The sequence below is a fragment of the Dermacentor andersoni genome, chromosome 8, assembly GCF_023375885.2.
Source record: "Dermacentor andersoni chromosome 8, qqDerAnde1_hic_scaffold, whole genome shotgun sequence".
NCBI classification, from domain to species: domain Eukaryota; kingdom Metazoa; phylum Arthropoda; class Arachnida; order Ixodida; family Ixodidae; genus Dermacentor; species Dermacentor andersoni.
The window spans coordinates 133850376-133870975 of record NC_092821.1 but is presented as its reverse complement, the minus strand read 5'-3'; the positions used below and the strand labels follow the sequence as shown (position 1 = coordinate 133870975).

Here is a 20600-nt window from a genome sequence, read left to right as displayed (position 1 = left end):
CGCGGGCAAAAAGTTGCGATCACGAAACTGACTAACGATCAACGAACATACGAAAAAAACGCCCACGAGAACGCTCGCTAGCAGACGCCTATCGGACGCGGCGGCGGAAGCGCTCGGCCGCCGCATCCGCCACCGCCGGAAGTTGTAAAGGCAACGAGCGTCCTCTCACGGCGAGCATCTAAAATATAGCAAAAAATGCATTTTTGAGGTCATGCGCTAATCACTTCCATAAAAGTTAAACATTAAACACTGCCCTAATTTTTCTGTTCTTTCATGAAAAATTTGTTAGATAATTGTACTTATGAACAGCTGCTTGAAATAAAATCGCCACGCAATGTTATGTGTAAACTAGCGCCACACGTTTTGGGCGTGACGTACGCGCAAATGTTCTCTTGGTCTGGGCTTGTTGGGATTAGGGCTATTCAAAAGCAACATGGCGGCCCCCGTGCGGCCGTAAGCAGCTGTCGTAGACAACGTGCGTGCGTGCGTCGTAGTGTGTATCGCACATTGTGTGCCTGACATATATATTTTGTCAGCGCAAACCCGGCAACAGTGATCATGTCGGGCAAAGAGCTCGAGTTCCACGAGATGGGTCTCGACGATCGCCTGCTCAAGGCGATCGCCAAGCTCGGCTGGGGCAAACCGACACCCATCCAGGAGAAAGCCGTGCCTCTCATCCTCGAAGGCAAGGACGTGTTGGCTCGAGCCCGCACGGGCAGCGGCAAGACGGGCGGCTTCTGCCTCCCGATGATCCATCGGCTGATGCAGTACCGCGTCGACCAGGAGCCCGCGACTCGGGGCCTCATCCTGGCGCCCACGAAAGAGCTGTGCAGTCAGATAGCGCGCTGCGTTGCCCAGCTGTCCGGTACGTGGTTGCGTTGCGTCGACGTGTCGGGCACCGCCGATCTGGCCATCCAACGTCCACTGCTCGCCGAGCGGCCGGCCGTCGTCGTTGGCACGCCGTCGCGGTTGCTGGCCCACTTGAAGGCGGGACACCTGACGCTCAAGCTCGAAATGCTCGTCATCGACGAGGCAGACCTCGTGCTCTCCTTCGGACACGAGCAGGACCTCAACGAGCTGCTCACGCGACTCCCCAACCGGTGTCAGACGGTGCTCACCTCGGCCACGCTCAGTCCCGAGGTGCTGAACCTCAAGCGTCTAGCGCTCCGCAATCCGGTGACGCTGAAGCTTCAAGAGGGCGAGCAAGACCAGCAGCGGCTCTCGCAGTACGTCATCCGCTGCGAAGAGGACGACAAGTTCGCCCTCCTGTGCGCGCTGTTCAAGCTCCGGCTCGTGGTGGGCAAGACCCTGATCTTCGTCACCACCGTGGACCGCTGTTTCGTCGTCAAGCTCTTCCTCGAGCAGTTCGGCGTGCGATGCTGCGTGCTCAACTCCGAGCTCCCTCTGGCGTCGCGCGCCCTCATCCTGAACCAGTTCAACGAGGGCCGCTACGAGATCATGGTCGCGTCGGACGAGAAGGGCATCGAAGCCCAAGACAAGGCGCCCAAGAAGAGCAAGAAGCGCAACCAGGACCCCGAGTACGGCGTGTGCCGGGGCCTGGACTTCCAGAACGTCGCGAACGTCATCAATCTCGACTTCCCGACGACCGTGCAGGCCTACCAGCACCGTGTGGGACGGACGGCGCGCGGAGACCGCAAAGGGACGGCCTTGTCACTGGTCAAGGACCGGGAGGCCCACCTGCTCGAGGCCGTCCAGAAGGCGCTCCCCGAGGGCACGCTCAAGCCCTACCTGTTCCGCATGGAAGAGATTGAACCGTTCCGGTACAGGAGCAAGGACGCCTTCCGCGCTGTGACGCGAATTGCGGTGCGAGAGGCGCGTCTGAAAGAGATCAAGACGGAGATGCTCTCGTCGCAGAAGCTGCAGTCCTTCTTTGAGGAGAATCCGAGGGAAAAGCAACTCTTGCGACACGACAAGGCGCTGCACATCATCAAGCACCAGCCACACCTCAAACACTGCCCGGATTACATCATCCCTCCGACGCTGCAGCGCAGTCTCCAGAAGGAAAGTGCGAAGGCTCCGCAGCCCGTCAAGCGACCCAGGACACGTGAGGAACGCAACAGAAAGTACGGCAAGAAGCCTCGCAGAAACGACCCACTTCAGAGTTTCAGTTGTGACTGAGATGTGTTATGGATTTGGCATGGAACCTACCATGTTGTATCATTCTTTTTCTACCGTGCCCAGCTGGAAGAGTGGCAGACGATGTGCATCTAACCCAACTGTGTCAGTTGCCACATGTGTTGAATGCACAGCCATCGTTGGTATGATTGCAAGGGAGCCTTTTCTCATTGGCGTTCACTTCTTCCCTGCTGCTGTGCGCCACTTTTGTCAGGCTGCATTTTCTAACTGTTCTCGAGGAATGCAGTTTGACTGTCAAAGCAGGTAATAAAGAATGGTTGCCTGTGTACTCAAATAGTGTGTAACATTGTTTTCAGCTGTTGCATTCCTCACCTTGCCGTCATAGGCACGTTCAAGTGAGCAGATTAAAGGCAGGCCGTCTGAGGTCGCATGTGTGAAACGTGTCGCTGTTGCCGTAAGGCATTTATAGGCCGAAACACTAAGCGCTAGACCTGTTGTAGGACAAACACTGGTGTAAATTTCATCGTGTCGCTTACTTTTCGCCTCCCATAATTGCCGGTCATAGCCTGAATTGCAACATTGTCACTGATGCTGGCAAAGATAGAAACAACAAAAAGACGGGGTTCTTGCTAGTTTCGGCATGTTTGTATTTCAACGTATGTTGATGGGTGTGCCAGGTTTCAGCTGATGCCCTGCCAGGGTGGCGCACCCAGGTCTGGGCAAGAATGACTGCCCTCTGATGGCTGAGAGTCGTGTGTGCCTGACCAGCTTTCAATGTTCTGGAAGCCAGTGGTCGAACGGCACCGGACGCCAGATGCTCGACCCTCGAGCCAGAATGTCCGCATGTCTCCTTTTCCCTGCATCAAGCACAGAGCAATTTGAACACAAAACTGCAATAATCCAAGCGAAATTCAGTGGCGATTTAGTGATAAATGCGATAGAAATGCCTTAGCATTACGTCACACCTCTTTGAGACTCCAGATCTATGATTTTAACCGTGTTCACCACGTTGCAGAGTGTTTGGGAGCTCACGTGACACACATTTTGCCTCTTCAAGGAGCGAAGTGCAACTGATAATGTCTGGAGCATACCAGTTAAATCTCGATATAACGAACTTCATTATAATGAAATTCTTGATATAGCGAAGTATCTTACTTTTCATAACCTCTTGTCCATAGAACACCATGTATTTAGAACCACAATATAACGAAGTGTGTTTGTATGCGATTTCAATACAACAAAATTTCACTGCCGCCGCAAAGAAATGCTTAAAGAATAAACTTAAACATCCACACACGCAGATGGTCAAATGACTGAATTAAATAACGTAATAGACAATATGTTGTTCCTTCCCATGTTACGAGGAAAATGACAGCAGAAGACGAGAAGGCGGCCTGACAACTACGCTGCAATAAAAAGGATGGACACAACAAACCTGTTATGAGTTTTTAACTGGCGTTTTTAGTAAAAGGGCACTTGTTGTTTTGACCAGTGGCCAAATTCATGTCTTTTGATATTTACAGACTACAGTGGATGCTAAAATGACCATCAGAGGAGATGTCAATGTGTTGTGAGCTGAGCTCACATTTTGATCACTGGTGAACCTTCCCTTGCAAATAGGGCACATGTAAACAGCTCTCTCTTCTGTGCCACTTTACCTGTGACATTTGTTTGGAGGGCTGGCTACTGATTCTTGTATACATCTCTCCACAGCTAACATTAATATGAGGAAAGTATTGCTGAAATATAGGCAAGACCAGAAACATCAGTATGCAATGCACAAAATAAGAACATTTAAAGTTAACCTTGATTTGCAGATACAGCGCACTAGTGTGGTGTTGATCATCTATATAGGGTGTCCCAACTAACATTAACCCAGCTGTTAAATGAAAAAATATATATATCGTGACGTCACAGTATATACATATATAAAAGAAACGCAATGCAAGATACAATTTTGAAGTGTACGACATTCAATCGTTGGACCTCTGACGACTGAACACCGCATATCTTATAGTTGTAATGTGCACTGTGTTTTTTAAATCTTTCATTGAACAGCTTGGCTAACGTTAGCTGGGACACATGGTAGATGGGCTCTCTCTTCATGCAGGGTACTATGAATTAATAGGCGAAGCACTGAGATGCGAGATTGTGTTTGTGTAAAGCATGGAGAAGAATTTTATCCAGTCACAAGTCAGGAGTTAACATAGTGACCACCTGGGACCTTGCCAACCAAGAATGAAATGGGCCCCATGCAAAAATATCAGAATGCTCTATGATACAGAACGAGTTAGCTTTATGTATGTTTGTAGAGAAACACAATTTAATACACTGTAATGCAATTCGGTACAAATGCAATAGAGATAAAGTCGCCAACACAAATACAAAACGACAGAAAGCTGAGCTGGTTGGTAAGGATTCATTATGCAAAAAAGAGGTGAGGCGTGCAGACAGTACACAAGAGTAGAGAAGTAGACAACACGAATGCCGTGTTCGTGTTGTCCACTTCTCTACTCTTGTGTCCTGTCTGCACGCCTCACCTCTTTTCTGCATAACAAATACAAAGAATAGTGAGAGGAAAGCATATGATACAGAAACAGCTTTGTTTAGAAGAGTGATATATATGCGTGGCATTTAATCTATTGTTTAGCACAGCTTGTAACATGCTCATTATTCTTAATGCTCAGTGAGAAAGCATTCGATATCTTGGCTCCTGCATAATCACAAAAGCCTGCACTCTCCATAAATGCTGTTAATTTGAAGTTTGTGACAAAACTGATAACATCTTGAAAATAAGGAGGAAGCTTGCCTTAACATAGACGAGTCCTCGTTCCTCCAGGATGTACCCTCCTGCTTTGTCGAGGAGCTGCTTGCAGCTCTCGCTGCAGTGGATCTTGAGTGCTGCATGGAACAATGTGCCCTCTAGACAAACTACCAGTTTGCCACTAAGCTGACATACAACTGGCTAAGTGCTTTCAGATGTATGAGAAGCGACGGTTTCGATTAGTAATTCTGATTGCAAAAGTGCTGGTGCTCTGCTTGCGTGTAAGCAGGCTCCCCTCCTCCTAGCCATGCTGAAATGACCTTGTGCTCTGCGAATCTTGAACGCTACGTGGGTGTGTGTTAACCAACCATGGTCTCTGTAATGCACGGATTCCTTTTCGTCGATTATATTCCTTTCAATTATCAGCCACCATTAATGACTGGTCGGGGCACGTGCACAGGGTGCTGTTTGGACCAGTGATAAAGCCTGATAAGGAATAGCAAGGAAATATAATCGTTACGTTGTCTACTCTTCTGGACCTGATATGACCACAGTAACAGTAAATCAGTGTAAACTGGCAAATCATTCTTTCACTGCCCTTGTTCTCATTCACTTGGCTGCAAAAGGTCCATTATTTCAAGAGAAACGAGGTCAACTTTACCTTCTTTAACCTTCCCGCCGCAACATCAACGTCGTTACGTCATTGTGACATAAAGGTTATTTACAGGGTGCGCCAGCTTATTCGTGCCAAGCATTAAAAAAATCCACGAGTGCGTTGGGAGAATGCAACCGACTTACTATTGTTCACTGTGCTCTTGAGCAAGTCAAAATTTTTTTTTACCGTGAATTTGTGTAATTAGTTATAATAGTTAATTAATCATCTCTTAAAGCATTGATTTAGACGCTAAATCTTCGATGTAGAAGTTGTAGAGCTTGAGAAATATTGAAATAATTCTTTTTTTCCTTGACTATATAGCTGCAGGGGTTTTATTCTTTCCGGACAGCAGAGCAAGCGTGCGATATTTGAAAAAAGTATCACGTGACTGGACGCTCGTACGCAGCGACATTAGTGCCTTCAAACATGCTACCAACGAATGATCAATGCCGCATGCACGCTGACCGAAGGCATAAACAGGCCCTGAGCGATCCGTATCCGTCGACGGATACGGATTGAATACAATGCTCCTATTTGGCTTCCACTTTTGCCGACATACCAATTGTCTGTCAAATCTATAAAGCAAATGGGGCCTTGAGATACGCGATGAATAACGAATGGTAATTCTTAAAGTTCTGTCGGTGTTTCTGCTGCCTAAAGGCCAACGGGGTTTTGGCGGCGGATGGCCCTCTATCGGAGACGACAGGTGAGGCCATCGCCTATCACGTTTTGCTTGCGGCCTCTTCGTACCTTCGGTCTGCGTGGAACGTCGTTAATAGGTTTGTAGCATGTTTAAGGACAATAAGCACCTACAGACAGGTGGTGCTTTTTCAAGTATCACGTCCTTTCTCTTGCAGCCTGGAAACATTACACGCACAACAAATATCACCACGGAAATAAATTGTTTGGTTTAGTTAAAAGTTAGTTAGTTAAAAAATAACATACTTAAAAAGTACCTTGAGTGGCTCAAGAGGACAGTGAACAATATTAAGTTGGTTGCATTCTTGTAACAGACACGTGGAATTTTTAAGGCTTGGCACGAGTTAGCTGAAGCACACTGCAGTGTTCACTTGTATTCGAGCCGGTCCTTTTTCTTCCGCTTGAAAACGCATTTAAACTTGCTAGGTTAAGTTTTTTTGGCTAACTTAGGATGCAACGTTGTCGTTTCTTTACCGATAAAGATTTAAGTGGACGTCAAAAATTCATGACTTCACGGTGAGTTAGAGCGAGCACTTAGGTTTGTTCGATTCAGAAAAAGGTGCACGGCACCTCAAACGAAAAAGTGCAGGGGGTGCCGGGCTGCACCCACCCGCTGCAAGGTTCAAGGGTGCAGTGCACCGCGGCGGCACCTTGCATTGCACCCCGTTCAATCGAGCACGAGGGTGCAGGGTGCACTGCTGCACCTTGGGGAATCAAGGGTCTAGGTGCAGTGCACCGTGAATAGGTGCAGAAGGTGCAGAGAAACTTGGCTGAATCGAATAGACCTCTTGATTCAGGGGAGTGTCGCCATCCACTTTCGTTATAGCGTCTCTTCTAGCTTACTGAAGCCTCCCCTAATAGTAAAAGTGGTCGTTCTGCCATTGCAGAAGCGCCAATTTAGTTATACGTATTAACTTCCTGTATATAGCCTCTATTTCGTAAGAACTCTGTGTGTCGTTGTGGCTGGTTATGTTCGCAAGTACCACATTTAATACTGTCACGACCGCGCAGCTCCTGATCTTGCGAACTGCTGGATCATACGAACTGCTCTGCGAATGCACGACCCTCATTCGCTGGCCCACGAATGCAGAACACAAAAAGATGTTAAAAAAAAACTCGGGCTCCCCTGCGATTCTGTTAAAGGCCACGGCACGTTGAATTTCGCTGCGTTCACCATTGCAGGCTACTGCTCATCACACGTCTTTCGTACCATTAGCATTTAATTTGCAAAGATTGTAAAAAAATTAAATTATGGGGTTTTACGTGCCAAAACCACTTTCTGATTATGAGGCACGCCGTAGTGGAGGACTCCGGAAATTTCGACCACCTGGGGTTCTTTAACGTGCACCTAAATCTAAGTACACGGGTGTTTTCGCATTTCGCCCCCATCGAAATGCGGCCGCCGTGTGCAAAGATTGTATAGCTGGACGTTTTCCTAAATGGGGGCTAAGGGGAACCAGAAAACTTGTAAAACCAACCACGGCCAGAAGTAACTCTAATTACGTATGGCGTCGCTACAGAAGGGGTACTTATGATACATGCTATGTATTCTTCAGATATCGCTCAGACAGGCGAGAAATACTCGTTTCCAAACTTGCGGGCAGCTCTTGAGCCTCGTGCGAAAGACTCACGTGTTCCTGTGGACTCCATCCGGGAAGCGGTGTTCACTGTGTCGCCGAAGAGGCAGTAGCGAGGCATCTTCCTGCCTACGACTCCGGCGCAAACGGGACCTGCGGTGCGCATGAGATTTGTCGGGGCTGGTTTCACGTAGAAGGCCACATGATATGCCACGAGCCACTTTGGCAAGGAAAGGCATTGTTCAACTTGGTGCTCTTAGACGAGTTTAAGTTCGTAAGTGATGATGCATATGTTCTGGGCGTTGGACAAGCTGTTCGGGATGCTGCTCAATGTCGCAATAATATGTAGCGAAGAGCTCACGTGCTTTTACTATTGTGTCGGCAAAACGTCGAAGAAAAAGAAATGATACGAGAAAAACAGGCTTTCGCGAAGCAGCGCACGATCGTTCCTGTTCGCGGTGCTCAATAGGTTTCCCTGCTCACGTTGTATAGTATAACTATTGGACATAATAGCCAGGTTCGACATTATGTTTTGTCAAATATATGCTGTTATTTATTTATTTATTACTTTAATTTTTTATTTACATTTTGACGACACACTCACTTCCAATGCCCATATATTCGCTGTCACAATGGCCGCGATTATGTAGCTATGTCTTTACCCCGATTCTATGCCCCTATTATCATCCACCGTTCGCGGCCGGCTCATCCCATTGATAACACATGCGCAGGGTCGCTCTGACCGCTGACGTAGCGCGATTAGGAACGGCATCAGAAAAGGCATCCCACAAATTCCCGGACCGGCAAAATGCGATAAAGGCAACTACTAAAGCGGGCTTCTTTGCGCACACTCTATTGTTGTGAAAAAACCAGCTTTCAAGGCAGGTGCTTTCTCTATTGATTCATTTATTTTCAAGGACATGAGGACACACGCATTACTGTGAGAATCGATGCCTTTTCTGAAAGTCCTTATTGCTAGGCCCCCACTAACAGCGTTTTCCCCTTCCCAAATCTTAGTTTGTGGCTCCTCTGCTACCCACCGTGACAAAAAATGAAAAAGTTCACGTAGAAACTCTTCTGGGAGTTGTCTATATAAGCATGCGTAAGCATTGTGCCACTTGCTCATCTCCACGCAGCCCGGTGTCATTATCAATGTTATGAAACTTGATTCGACCAGCATAAACCCTTATCAACCCTCATCGTCGGTTATCAACATTATCGAACATGATCCGACCGTTATCAGCTCTCACCGGTCCTCATCAACCTGGATGTCCAGCGAAGCTATTGCAAAAACACCACTACAATTGCTGAGGGGAGAATGCAATGCTTTATTGATGGTTCGAATGATTTTTTTTAGCTTGTTTTTTATTAAAAAAATGCATGGGGTTTTACGTGCCTAAACCACTTTCTGATTATGAGGCACGCCGTAGTGGAGGACTCCGGAAATTTCGACCACTTGGGGATCTTTAACGTGCACATAAATCTAAGTACACGGGTGTTTTGCAATTTCGCCCACATCGAAATGCGGCCGCCATGGCCGGGATTCGATCCCGCGACCTCGTGCTCAGCAGCCCAACACCTTAGCCACTGAGCAACCACGGCGGGTTGTTTTTTATTGAAATGTGTGTTGTATGGACGGTTTCAATGAATGTATGCACTGTTGACGTTACTTTGCTGAGTGCTTGTAGCCTCTGCCTTACGTGGGTATGAGCCATTGTTTTTTTTTTTTTTTTTGCTTGCTTAAGGGCTATGAGTCAATGTTTGGAGTATATGAGCCATTACATTCGTCTTACGTGAGCTACGGTCAAATTTATCGTTGGGTAGGCATAGAAATGATTATGCATTTCGAAAAATATTTCACGATTTCATACGGCGAGTAACATATTAAATTAACAGGGCCGCCACCACGTTATTTCGTTGGCTTCATTATCTAAACGTCAACACACATCTCATCTAAGTCATCAGAAGTTCGAAAAGGATTTCCTATTAGATGTAGCTTCGTGGTTCTCTCGGATGACAATATCTTTCACATCTTATTTTGCTGAATGTCGTTTCTGTTCAGGAAGTTCTTTTTTTTTTCTGTATTGCGAATACGCGTGAATTAAACTTGATTGTGTCTAGTGTCGCGCGCTCACCCGAGTGCAATCCCACTCGAAGCATGAGCGTCTCGTCCGGCCTGTGCCGGATGCGGAAGTGACGCACGATCCTGAGCAGATGAAGCGCCATGGACGCCACCTGGGAGGCGTGCGCGACGCCCGGGTGACGCGCCAGCCCGCCGACCACCATGTAGGCGTCCCCGATGGTCTCCACCTTGTACACCGCGTAGTTCTCGATCACCGCGTCGAAGCACGTGTACAGGTCGTTCAGGAGCTCCACCACCTGCGTCGCGCGAGGCGACAGGTGGCGAAGAGAACTGTGGCATCATCATCGTCGTCATCATCATCATCATCATCATCAACAACAGCCCTATTTAAGTCCCCTGCAAGACAAGTAAACCTCTCTAGTGGTCTCCAATTAATTGTGCGCGTAATCACCTGACCTGTGCTTTCAATCACTTGGGGCACCAAATCTGTTACTATAGTAGAACACGCCGGCACCTGCTGCGCGGATTATATCATCTGTGCAACCTCGTTTCTTCCCCTTAATGTCAACTAGGAATATCTGCTAACGCCGGTTGGCTTCTGATTCATACTGTCCACTTCTTGTCTCTTAAACTTTCCTTCCATCGATCATTGTGTTCTCCTTGTGCAGCTTCTCAGGCTCTTTGGCTGTGAGATATATCGGTTTTCATTTTTAAAAAAAGAAGGAGATTGCGGATTCACGCGCTGTGGGAAGCGGTTTGAGAGAAGCTTCCTTGGCGTTTTCGGAGGAAGGCTGTTCTTATTCAACTATCGTTTGCCGTCATACACAACACGACGACGTCGGACGCGTTTTCATCGGGAAACGCTTCGCTGAACGCAAACTTGCGGCGCGCAACACCGCAGTCTACGTCAGGCTTATGTGTCCATCGCACACACTGTGCCCATCGAACAGAACTCGTCCTGCGAGGTGTGTTTCTCCCAGCAATCTAGGCTGCACCTGTAAGCGAGACGTGACGCCCGTTCGCGGGCTGTTTCATCGCTGCCGTTACGTCGATAGACGCCGCCGCCCCGACCGCGCGCGTGCGTTTTGCGAACGGGTGTGCATCTCGCGCTGCAAACCGCTATTCAATGCGTACTGACTCTGCTCCCCGTCACGTTTGCGAACCAGCTCGCGCTCGAGTCCTAAGCCACACTTTGTAAACCGGCCACCCTGCTGAAATGAGCCCACCCACCACAGTCAACCACCTCGTATTACGTGCCCGCAGAGGATAGTTCGAGCCCCGACTCTTCCTGAGCCGTATATCGTGCGAGCCAGCAGTCAGCACCGTCAAAGTTGGTGGGATAGACAGAAAAAAAAAATGAAGCGTTTAGGTGTCTATACACTGACCTCCATGGGTGTGCTCTGTGCCGATAGTCTTGTGAACCCCACGATGTCGCTGAAGTAGATGGTGACCGAGTCGAAGCTCTCCGCCTCGACCTTCTTTCCTCGCTTCAGCTGGTCGGCCACCGTCCTGTAACTCAGAACAAGTTATAGTTACATTAGCATGCGTCACAGTCTCTATGCCCGTATGTTTCCAAGTATACAGCCCGCCTGATAACCAGATGCGTGCTGAGGCGAAGCAAGCGTTTCAGGCCACGTTGATTGATGAAAACAAGACGCGACGCGTGAGGAGTCATGGACATGTCACTTGCCTGGGCAGCATCTCATACAGCAGTGCGTCGGCCCGTCGCTTCTCCTGTGCCAGTTGGTCGGTGCGCTGGTCCACCAGGGCCTCCAGGTTGGTCGCGTACGTCTCCATCATGGACAGCATGTTGTCCACGATGCTCGGCTTGCTGGTAAGTTCGAAACATAAAGAAAAAAGACCTCACGAAAGTGACCACATGATCATCGTCGTCATCAACACCATAATCGCTTTCGTCCTCATCATCACGGTGACAATAACGGTAATCTGCGGTGGCATCGGGTCCCGCATGTGTGTAGTACATAGGGGGTGATCATTTTCAAGCTTTACGGAATTTTTGATCACTTTATGCTGACAACATAACTCTAGTCCTTGAGCTGGATTAGTCAGAGAGGCGGACATTACTAGCACGGGAAATCGAAACGCATATCGAGCGACTTAAAGAAAATTCACAAATTGACTTCCTAATTCATTAGCTTACGGTACATATAGCAATTTACGGAATTGTAGCCGGTGAGCTTGCAATGCGTGTTCACTTGAAATTAATTTTCAGAACATCATCAGGTTGGAGACATTCGCCATCAAACCCGCCGTAACAAAGCAGCGTTACAATTACTTGTTTAACAGAACGCTCTTTTAGGCATTGACGCACAAAAGTATCTGGAACGCACCCGCGTATCTCGTCCCGAACTTTGGCTAATGATACCTCGAAATTGGTGTCACCCTGGATATTCATTGCAGGTGGACACGTCTTGCGAACTCACCGTACATAGCCGTATGTGCCGTAAAGTAATTAATGAAAAAGTTCATTACTGCATTTTCTTAAGTAGTTAATTACGTCATTCGATTGCTCGTGCTAGTAATGTCTCGTGCCTCTTCGAATAATCCAGCTCGAGGTACCTGCCACAGGCGATTTTCTTTTTAAATTCCGTAAACTTAAAGGGCAACTCCGGCGTTTTTTAACCATAGGATATTGTCACTTTCAAATGGCATTCCCAGTCCTGTCACCGTTAGGATGATTCACTTTGCTTAGAAATTCATCAGTAATTTAAAATAACCAACAAACCAGTAACGGAAACCGAAACGGGTAGCTGATTCGTGTGACAGCACAATGAGTCGATGACGTCAGATCCTACACTACCATAATGTAAACACGCAGAACGCGTGCCAAACACGCTGTACACTTGGCGCTAACGCCGAAGAAGCGAAGCTGATGATGTATCCTGACAACACAGGGAGCTTTTACAGTTTCCGAACTAGGCAGCGGCGATTTAAGCGACGATTTCAGTCTCTGACGTCACAAACACAGAGTGGCCAGTAAAAAGTAACGAGTCGGGAACGCAACCGATCTTTAAAATTCATCTTCAGGAAAACTAAACGACTCGCAGCCATATGGTTTGGCACAGGTAATCAGCGTGCAAAATAGAACGTATATTCAAAATTTTATTAATATCAGTGGACATCGAAAAATCGCCGGAGTTGCTCTTTAACAATGATCGCGCCCGTGCACTCATTCACTGTGTCATCGTCAGCCTGGCTACGCCCACTGCAGGGCTAAGGCCTCTCCCATACTTCTCCAACTACCCCGATCAGGGTCTAATTGTGGCCATGTTGTCCCTGCAAACTTCTTAATCTCATCCACCCACCTAACTTTCTGCCGTCCCCTGCTACGCTTCCCTTCCCTTGGAATCCAGTCAGTAACCCTTAATGACCATCGGTTATCTTCCCTCCTCATTACATGTCCTGCCCATGCCCATTTCTTTTTCTTGATTTCAACTAAGATGTCACTAAATCGCGTTTGTTCCCTCACCCAATCTGCTCTTTTCTTATTCCTTAACGTTACACCCACCATTCTTCGTTCCATAGCTCGTTGCGTCGTCCGCAATTTAAGTAGAACCCTTTTCGTAAGCCTCCAGGTTTCTGCCCCGTACGTGAGTGCTGGTAAGACACGGATGTTATACACTTTTCTCTCGAGGGACAATGGCCACCTGCTGTTCACGATCTGAGAATGCCTGCCAAACGCACCCCAGCCCATTCGCATTCGCCGTGTATAACGCACAAATGAACGCACAGTCCCCGACGCATGTGCCTCAGCCTGGCGCGCACCGCTTTGAAGTCCGGTCGCTGGTCGGGCGCCTCGGACCAGCATTCGGTCAGCAGGGCGCGTACGTACTCCACGTCCCACGGCCCGGCCAGCTGAGACAGCGGGGGCCTGAAGGGCGGCTCTTCCTTCTCGCCCTCCGTCCCCGATTGGTGGAGAGGAGGGCGCCGGACGCGCTCCAAGATCTCTGCGAAAGTGGCGCAGGCGACAGGACTCACCGGGTACCGATCAGCTTTGCAAGGCAGTCAATTTACAGATATGTGGTGAAATGTAGGTCCCTTTCAGGCACAGGAAACTTCGACAACTCTTGTCACGTGGTGCTAATTATGGGTGCGTTTTCTACCGCAGTTACTAGAAAGGATCCTGTGGCAATAAAGGCGAGGGCCTGACGGGTGACTCTTCCTTCTCGCCCTCCGTCCCCGATTGGTGGAGAGGAGGGCGCCGGACGCGCTCCAAGATCTCTGCGAAAGTGGCGCAGGCGACAGGACTCACCGGGTACCGATCAGCTTTGCAAGGCAGTCAATTTACAGATATGTGGTGAAATGTAGGTCCCTTTCAGGCACAGGAAACTTCGACAACTCTTGTCACGTGGTGCTAATTATGGGTGCGTTTTCTACCGCAGTTACTAGAAAGGATCCTGTGGCAATAAAGGCGAGGGCCTGACGGGTGACTCTTCCTTCTCGCCCTCCGTCCCCGATTGGTGGAGAGGAGGGCGCCGGACGCGCTCCAAGATCTCTGCGAAAGTGGCGCAGGCGACAGGACTCACCGGGTACCGATCAGCTTTGCAAGGCAGTCAATTTACAGATATGTGGTGAAATGTAGGTCCCTTTCAGGCACAGGAAACTTCGACAACTCTTGTCACGTGGTGCTAATTATGGGTGCGTTTTCTACCGCAGTTACTAGAAAGGATCCTGTGGCAATAAAGGCGAGGGCCTGACGGGTGACTCTTCCTTCTCGCCCTCCGTCCCCGATTGCTGGAGAGGAGGGCGCCGGACGCGCTCCAAGATCTCTGCGAAAGTGGCGCAGGCGACAGGACTCACCGGGTACCGATCAGCTTTGCAAGGCAGTCAATTTACAGATATGTGGTGAAATGTAGGTCCCTTTCAGGCACAGGAAACTTCGACAACTCTTGTCACGTGGTGCTATAAGGTGGTGCTAATTATGGGTGCGTTTTCTACCGCAGTTACTAGAAAGGATCCTGTGGCAATAAAGGCGAGGGCCTGACGGGTGACTCTTCCTTCTCGCCCTCCGTCCCCGATTGGTGGAGAGGAGGGCGCCGGACGGACTCCAATATCTCTGCGAGAAAGTGGAGCAGGCGACAGGACTTACCGGGTGCCGATCAGCTTTGCAAGGCAGCCAGCTTACAGATGCGTGTGAAACATACGTCCCTTTCGGGCACAGGAAACTTCGACAACTCTGCCATGTGGTGCTATAAGGTGGTGCTAAATACGGGTGCGTTTTCTACCGGAGTTACTAGAAGGGATCCCCTGGCAACGAAGTCGTTCATCTGCTATAGGAAGGAGTAGTATGGATTTGTCTAATTTTTGTGCTTGCGGCTTCACACGTTCTTGAAGTGTTCTTTATTACGCTTTACAAAACTTCCATGCCTTCGCAGTTTCTTTCAGAATACTGCGAGTCTCTGCGCACGTGCATAATCGATGAGAATTCTTGCAGCGCAATATTTTATTGAAAAGGAATGATTTGCAATATCGCAAAGCCGTTATGACGAAGTGTAAGCGAAGCAAGACACTACCCGGCCGTCACTGCAGTGCTGGCTGAAGCGCCATAATTGCAGCTCCTGTAGGCACTAGTGCCAAAATTTCCTAGAGGGTAGCAATTTATTTTCCAGGAAATTCTATGGGGCAAAAGCGGTGCCTACGTGCTGGATGGTTGGATGGGTGGATGGATGGATGGATGGATGGATGGATGGATGGATGTATGGATGGATGAATGTTATGAGCGTCCCCTTTGGAACGGGGCGGTGGGTTGCGCCACCAAGCTTTTGTTATTTTATTGCCTGATGTCCTACCTATGTTAAAAAGATAAAAAAATAAAAAAAAAACACGATGAATTCCCATAACCAACATTTCTGAAGCCCTATTGTTTCACTTCGTTTTTGTACGCCTCCGTAGTTTGTCGTTTTCCTAATTTTCTTCCACCAATCTTCCGATAGCCTCTTACTAATCTCTATTGCGGACGTGTTTACTTTCCCCCTTTCCCCCTTGCTTGAAGCCCTTGAAACCCAAAGGCTTTCAAGGAGGCTAAATCGACCGCTGGGCCGATATTTTCACATACTAATAAAACATGCTCCATCGTTTCCCTAGCTTTACCGAAGCAAGCACATGCTTCGTCTTCCTTCTTAGATCTCGCTTTATAATTGCGTGTGCAAAGGCATTCTGATCTCGCTTCGAAAAGTAATGAGCTTCCCTTTGAGTTATCATAAATTGTTTCTTTCCTGATTTCGTTTTTTCCTCTTAAGCAGTTACTCATGGCAGGCTTCTTTTCCATTGCCGCCACCCGTGAGATTATCTAAACCTCTCTGACTTTCCGCTCGACGTTCTTTGTTTCTGTGTTGCTCACCAAACAGGAGGCATACTTGCTCGTAAGCTTCACGGTTCTTTTCCTCCATTTTGCTCAAGTACTCCATAAGTGCTCGAGTACTGAAAGCTGACACCTCGCGGCAGCTCTGTGGACTAGGTGCGCATGCGCCCGGCCTTCCAGATGGAGCAGCGCGCGTCCAACCTTAGAAGTGACGGCGGCATGTATGCATGATCGGCAATTCTGGTCTCGCGTGACAAGAATGAATATTGTAACCTATATAGCCTTGACCAGACGGCGCAGTAGAAGGACGAGCAAGACGATACAGATGCTGTTGAGGAATCTTTCAGCTCACCGGCGGCTGTGAGCGTAGTCTTGCCGAAAGGTCCCGACCTGGCAAGCATCTCGAAGAGCACTACGCCAAACGAGTAGACATCACCTCGTGGCGTCCCTTCCGGTGGTGCATCCGGGTCACGCAGGAGTTCAGGAGCCCGCCACAGAAGTCCTGCGTTGGTTAAAGAAAAATTATAGGGTTTTATGTGGCAAAACCATGATCTGATTATGAGGCACGCCGTAGTGAGGGACTCCAGAAATTTGGACCAACCGGGGTTCTTTACTGTGCACCTAAATCTAAGTACACGTGTGTTTTCACCCCCATCAAAATAAGGCCGCCGCATCCAGGATAGAATCTATCTATTACTAGAGCTCAACCCAGCTCCTCAGGAGCGGCGGTGTCGCCTTCAATACCACGTGACACCGTGACGTCACGACAGAGGAGAAACGGGGCTCGAACTCGCGCCGTCGCTCGCGGCGTCGCGGCGGTATATAAGCAGCTGCGCCTTTTCTAGGTGGCTTTGGCTCAACTCTTGCAAGATGGGCTGGGTGGGAATCGAACCAGGGTCTCCGGAGTGTGAGACGGAGACGCTACCACTGAGCCACGAGTACGATGCTTCGAAGCGGTACAAAAGCGCCTCTAGTGAATGCGGTGTTGCCTTAGAAACGAGCTGTTTCTAAGGCTCAGGCGTGCGTCGCTTGCTCAGGCGCACATTTCGTTGCCGCGCCGAACGCTGCGTTGCTCGACGCTCACCGCGTCCAGTCCGGGGCGCGTAGTCGCTGCGCCGTAGCCCATTGTCTTACACCGCTTGGCGGGTCGACGGGAACGCTGTCGCGTTCCACTCTTGAAGGCGAAGCAGAGTAACGCATGAGTTGTTTCTTCTACTAGCCGAACCAAATATAGCCAAGCAACAGCAGTTCACCAGGCTAAACAGTGATTCAACAACTAAAATAAAGGCTAGTATGCTTCGCATCCTGGGCTTAACCTTAGCTAAGCCACAGCCATTTTCTATCTATCTATCTATCTATCTATCTATCTATCTATCTATCTATCTATCTATCTATCTATCTATCTATCTATCTATCTATCTATCTATCTATCTATCTATCTATCTATCTATCTATCTATCTATCTGTCTGTCTGTCTGTCTGTCTGTCTGTCTATCTGTCTGTCTATCTGTCTGTCTGTCTGTCTATCTATCTGTCTGTCTATCTATCTGTCTGTCTGTCTATCTAACTGTCTGTCTGTCTGTCTGTCTGTCTGTCTATCTATCTATCTATCTATCTATCTATCTATCTATCTATCTATCTATCTATCTATCTATCTATCTATCTATCTATCTATCTATCTATCTATCTATCTATCTATCTATCCATCCATCTATCTATCTATCCATCCATCCATCCATCCATCCATCTATCTGTCTGTCTGTCTGTCTGTCTGTCTGTCTGTCTGTCTGTCTGTCTGTCCGTCCGTCCGTCCGTCCGTCCGTCCGTCCGTCCGTCCGTCCGTCCGTCCGTCCGTCCGTTTTTAGATCCTTCTTTAAATCCTTTATTTCTCTTATGATACACGCGAAAGGAAATGCGTATTAATAAAAAGTCGAATTGAATTAATGGTTCACGTACGAAACACGACGCACCAAACCAAGATAACTAAACGGCGGCCTTGCTGTCCAAAGCAAAAGGCAAGAAATCGTGCTTACAGGGAAAGTAGTTGGCTACTTCGTCAAAGCGAAGCGGTCGCTACCGTGACAACTAGCGCTCACAAGTTTACACCGCGTGTCGAAAAGCACCAGAGATGAAGCCGTGTTCGGTAGGCGCGGACACTTGCGCAATAACAAGGGGGGGGGGGGGGGGTATAAGTCAGTTTGGAGCCATCGTTCCGACAAAAAAAGGTTACCTTCGTTAAATACTACAGCGATGATCATCTTTTGTTGATTGTACAGCGATGATCGTTGATCGCTGGCCAGGTTTAAAGGATCGTCTGTAAAAGGAAGTTTTTTTTTTACAGGCGATCGTCTGTAAAACTATGGCCTCACTTAAATCCGTCCTGCTCAAAGTCGACGTTGAGCAGGACGTACTTAAGTGAGGCCAGAGCCCGTTGTGGCCACATCGCGGTACACACGACGCTAAGCAAGATCTACTCCTCAGTGAGGTCATACATTGCGAAGATAACAGGTACGGTTCGGGTTTAGTGCTCGGCCAAAGCGTCCGCCACACGCAGTGAACGGTACAAAAGGAGAACGCTTCTTCCTGCACTGCAGACTTCCACGTTTCGCCCCTCCCCTTCGCGATTCTCCCGCATTTCCCCGTACGGACAAGTGACACTCAGCTGTGTTCCCTGGACTGTCTTTGGCCGTTGCCGTGGTGACCGTCGTCACCCGCGCTGCGCTTGATCTGGGCCAGTCCAAAGTCGGCCACCTTGAGGACCCAGCGGCTGTCGACGAGGCAGTTGGCCGAGCGCAGGTCGCCATGGCTGCGCACAGGACTCTCGTGCAGGAACAGCATGCCCTGGACCACCGAGAGGACCAATGAGTGTCGATGAATCTTCTCACAGGCGATCTGCGGGTCTACAAATGAGGCCAGATCCCCGCTGTATCCATACGCACACACACCACCGGACAGAATCTGCTACTTAGTCGGGCCATATTGCGGACACATATTTCTGTAACACCCTATAGAGAAACTGGTAAGCGGACGTATCGAAGTTGCCATTGAACTCGAGTTATTGTAGTTGGCACGTTGGTGACATCCATGTAAGAACCACAGTGCGTTATCTAATCGCCGTTCCTAACGTTTTAGAAAGCGCACTCGTCTTCGTGAGATCTAGCAGCAATCACGGGTCGAGTGGGTGTGCCAGTGCATGAACGATTAGAGACGTTATTCGCCACTGCATTTATCAGTAGCTAGACACAGAGAAGCGTGCTTGTCGGACCAGATCCACCTGATTATAAGGATGCCACAGCGGTTCACAAATTCCCCTCATGGTCGACACATTTTCTAGCTTCCCTGAGAATGATGTACACATAATGTTTACAATTGTCACATTTTCTGGCGAAGGACAGTACATTACGATACCCTCGACGGTAAGGACACTTGAGCGGGTAAGAGTCGTGGACAACTTTGTGATGTCCGCTTAGCAGTTTTATGCGAAGCATATTACGAGAGCTCAACCCAGCTCCTCAGGCGCGGCGGTGTCGCCTGCAATACCACGTGACACCGTGACGTCACGACAGAGGAGAAACGGGGCTCCAACTCGCGCCGTCGCTCGCGGCGTCGCGGCGGTATATAAGCAGCTGCGCTTGCCTCTGCTAGACACTCACGAGGTGAGATGCCTCCTGGAGACAGAGCTGCTCGTTGGAATGAGAAGCGAAGGTTGCGGCGTGCTACAGAGACTGATTTTCTAGGTGGCTTTGGCTCAACTCTTGCAAGATGGGCTGGGTGGGAATCGAACCAGGGTCTCCGGAGTGTGAGACGGAGACGCTACCACTGAGCCACGAGTACGATGCTTCAAAGCGGTACAAAAGCGCCTCTAGTGAATGCGGTGTTGCCTTAGAAACGAGCTGTTTCTAAGGCTCAGGCGTGCGTCGCTTGCTCAGGCGCACATTTCGTTGCCGCGCCGAACGCTGCGTTGCTCGACGCTCACCGCGTCCAATGCGGGGCGCGTAGTCGCTGCGCCGTAGCCCATTGTCTTACACCCCTTGGCGGGTCGACGGGAACGCTGTCGCGTTCCACTCCTGAAGGCGAAGCAGAGTAACGCATGAGTTGTTTCTTCGTCTAGCCGAACCAAATATAGCCAAGCAACAGCAGTTCACCAGGCTAAACAGTGGTTCAACAACTAAAATAAAGGCTAGTATGCTTCGCATCCTGGGCTTAACCTTAGCTAAGCCACAGCCATTTTTTTTTCTATAGGGTCTTACAGACATAAGACCACAATATGGCCCGACTGAGCAGCAGACCCTGCATGGTGCAACTCGAGAGCTAGATATGATGTGCTGAGCTACTCTAAGTCAGATACGATAGTATACGTGAGATGGACGGAGGCTAATCTTGAGCTGTTACTGAGGTCCGTG

At 48.9% G+C, this 20600-nt stretch overlaps 2 protein-coding genes across 2 annotated transcripts in view; one reads left to right on the top strand and one right to left on the bottom strand.

The window, feature by feature from the left end:
- Positions 1-397: 397 nt before the first annotated feature.
- On the top strand, positions 398-2431 carry Ddx56 (putative ATP-dependent RNA helicase DDX56). The gene has a single exon (XM_050173651.3). The coding sequence runs from the start codon at positions 559-561 to the stop codon at positions 2137-2139; it is 1581 nt and encodes a 526-aa protein (XP_050029608.1). The 5' UTR covers positions 398-558; the 3' UTR covers positions 2140-2431.
- LOC126526034 (guanylate cyclase 32E) overlaps positions 2182-20600 on the bottom strand; it is a 30539-nt gene continuing 12120 nt past the window's right edge. The window contains exons 13-21 of the mRNA XM_055067813.2: positions 18861-19038; positions 16550-16699; positions 13627-13843; positions 11566-11706; positions 11261-11384; positions 9928-10171; positions 7847-7945; positions 4907-4998; positions 2182-2954 (exon numbers count right to left, since the gene is read on the bottom strand). Coding sequence (XP_054923788.1) covers positions 2778-2954; positions 4907-4998; positions 7847-7945; positions 9928-10171; positions 11261-11384; positions 11566-11706; positions 13627-13843; positions 16550-16699; positions 18861-19038 — 1422 coding nt within the window. The 3' untranslated portion in view covers positions 2182-2777. The remainder of the gene's footprint in view (positions 2955-4906; positions 4999-7846; positions 7946-9927; positions 10172-11260; positions 11385-11565; positions 11707-13626; positions 13844-16549; positions 16700-18860; positions 19039-20600) is intronic.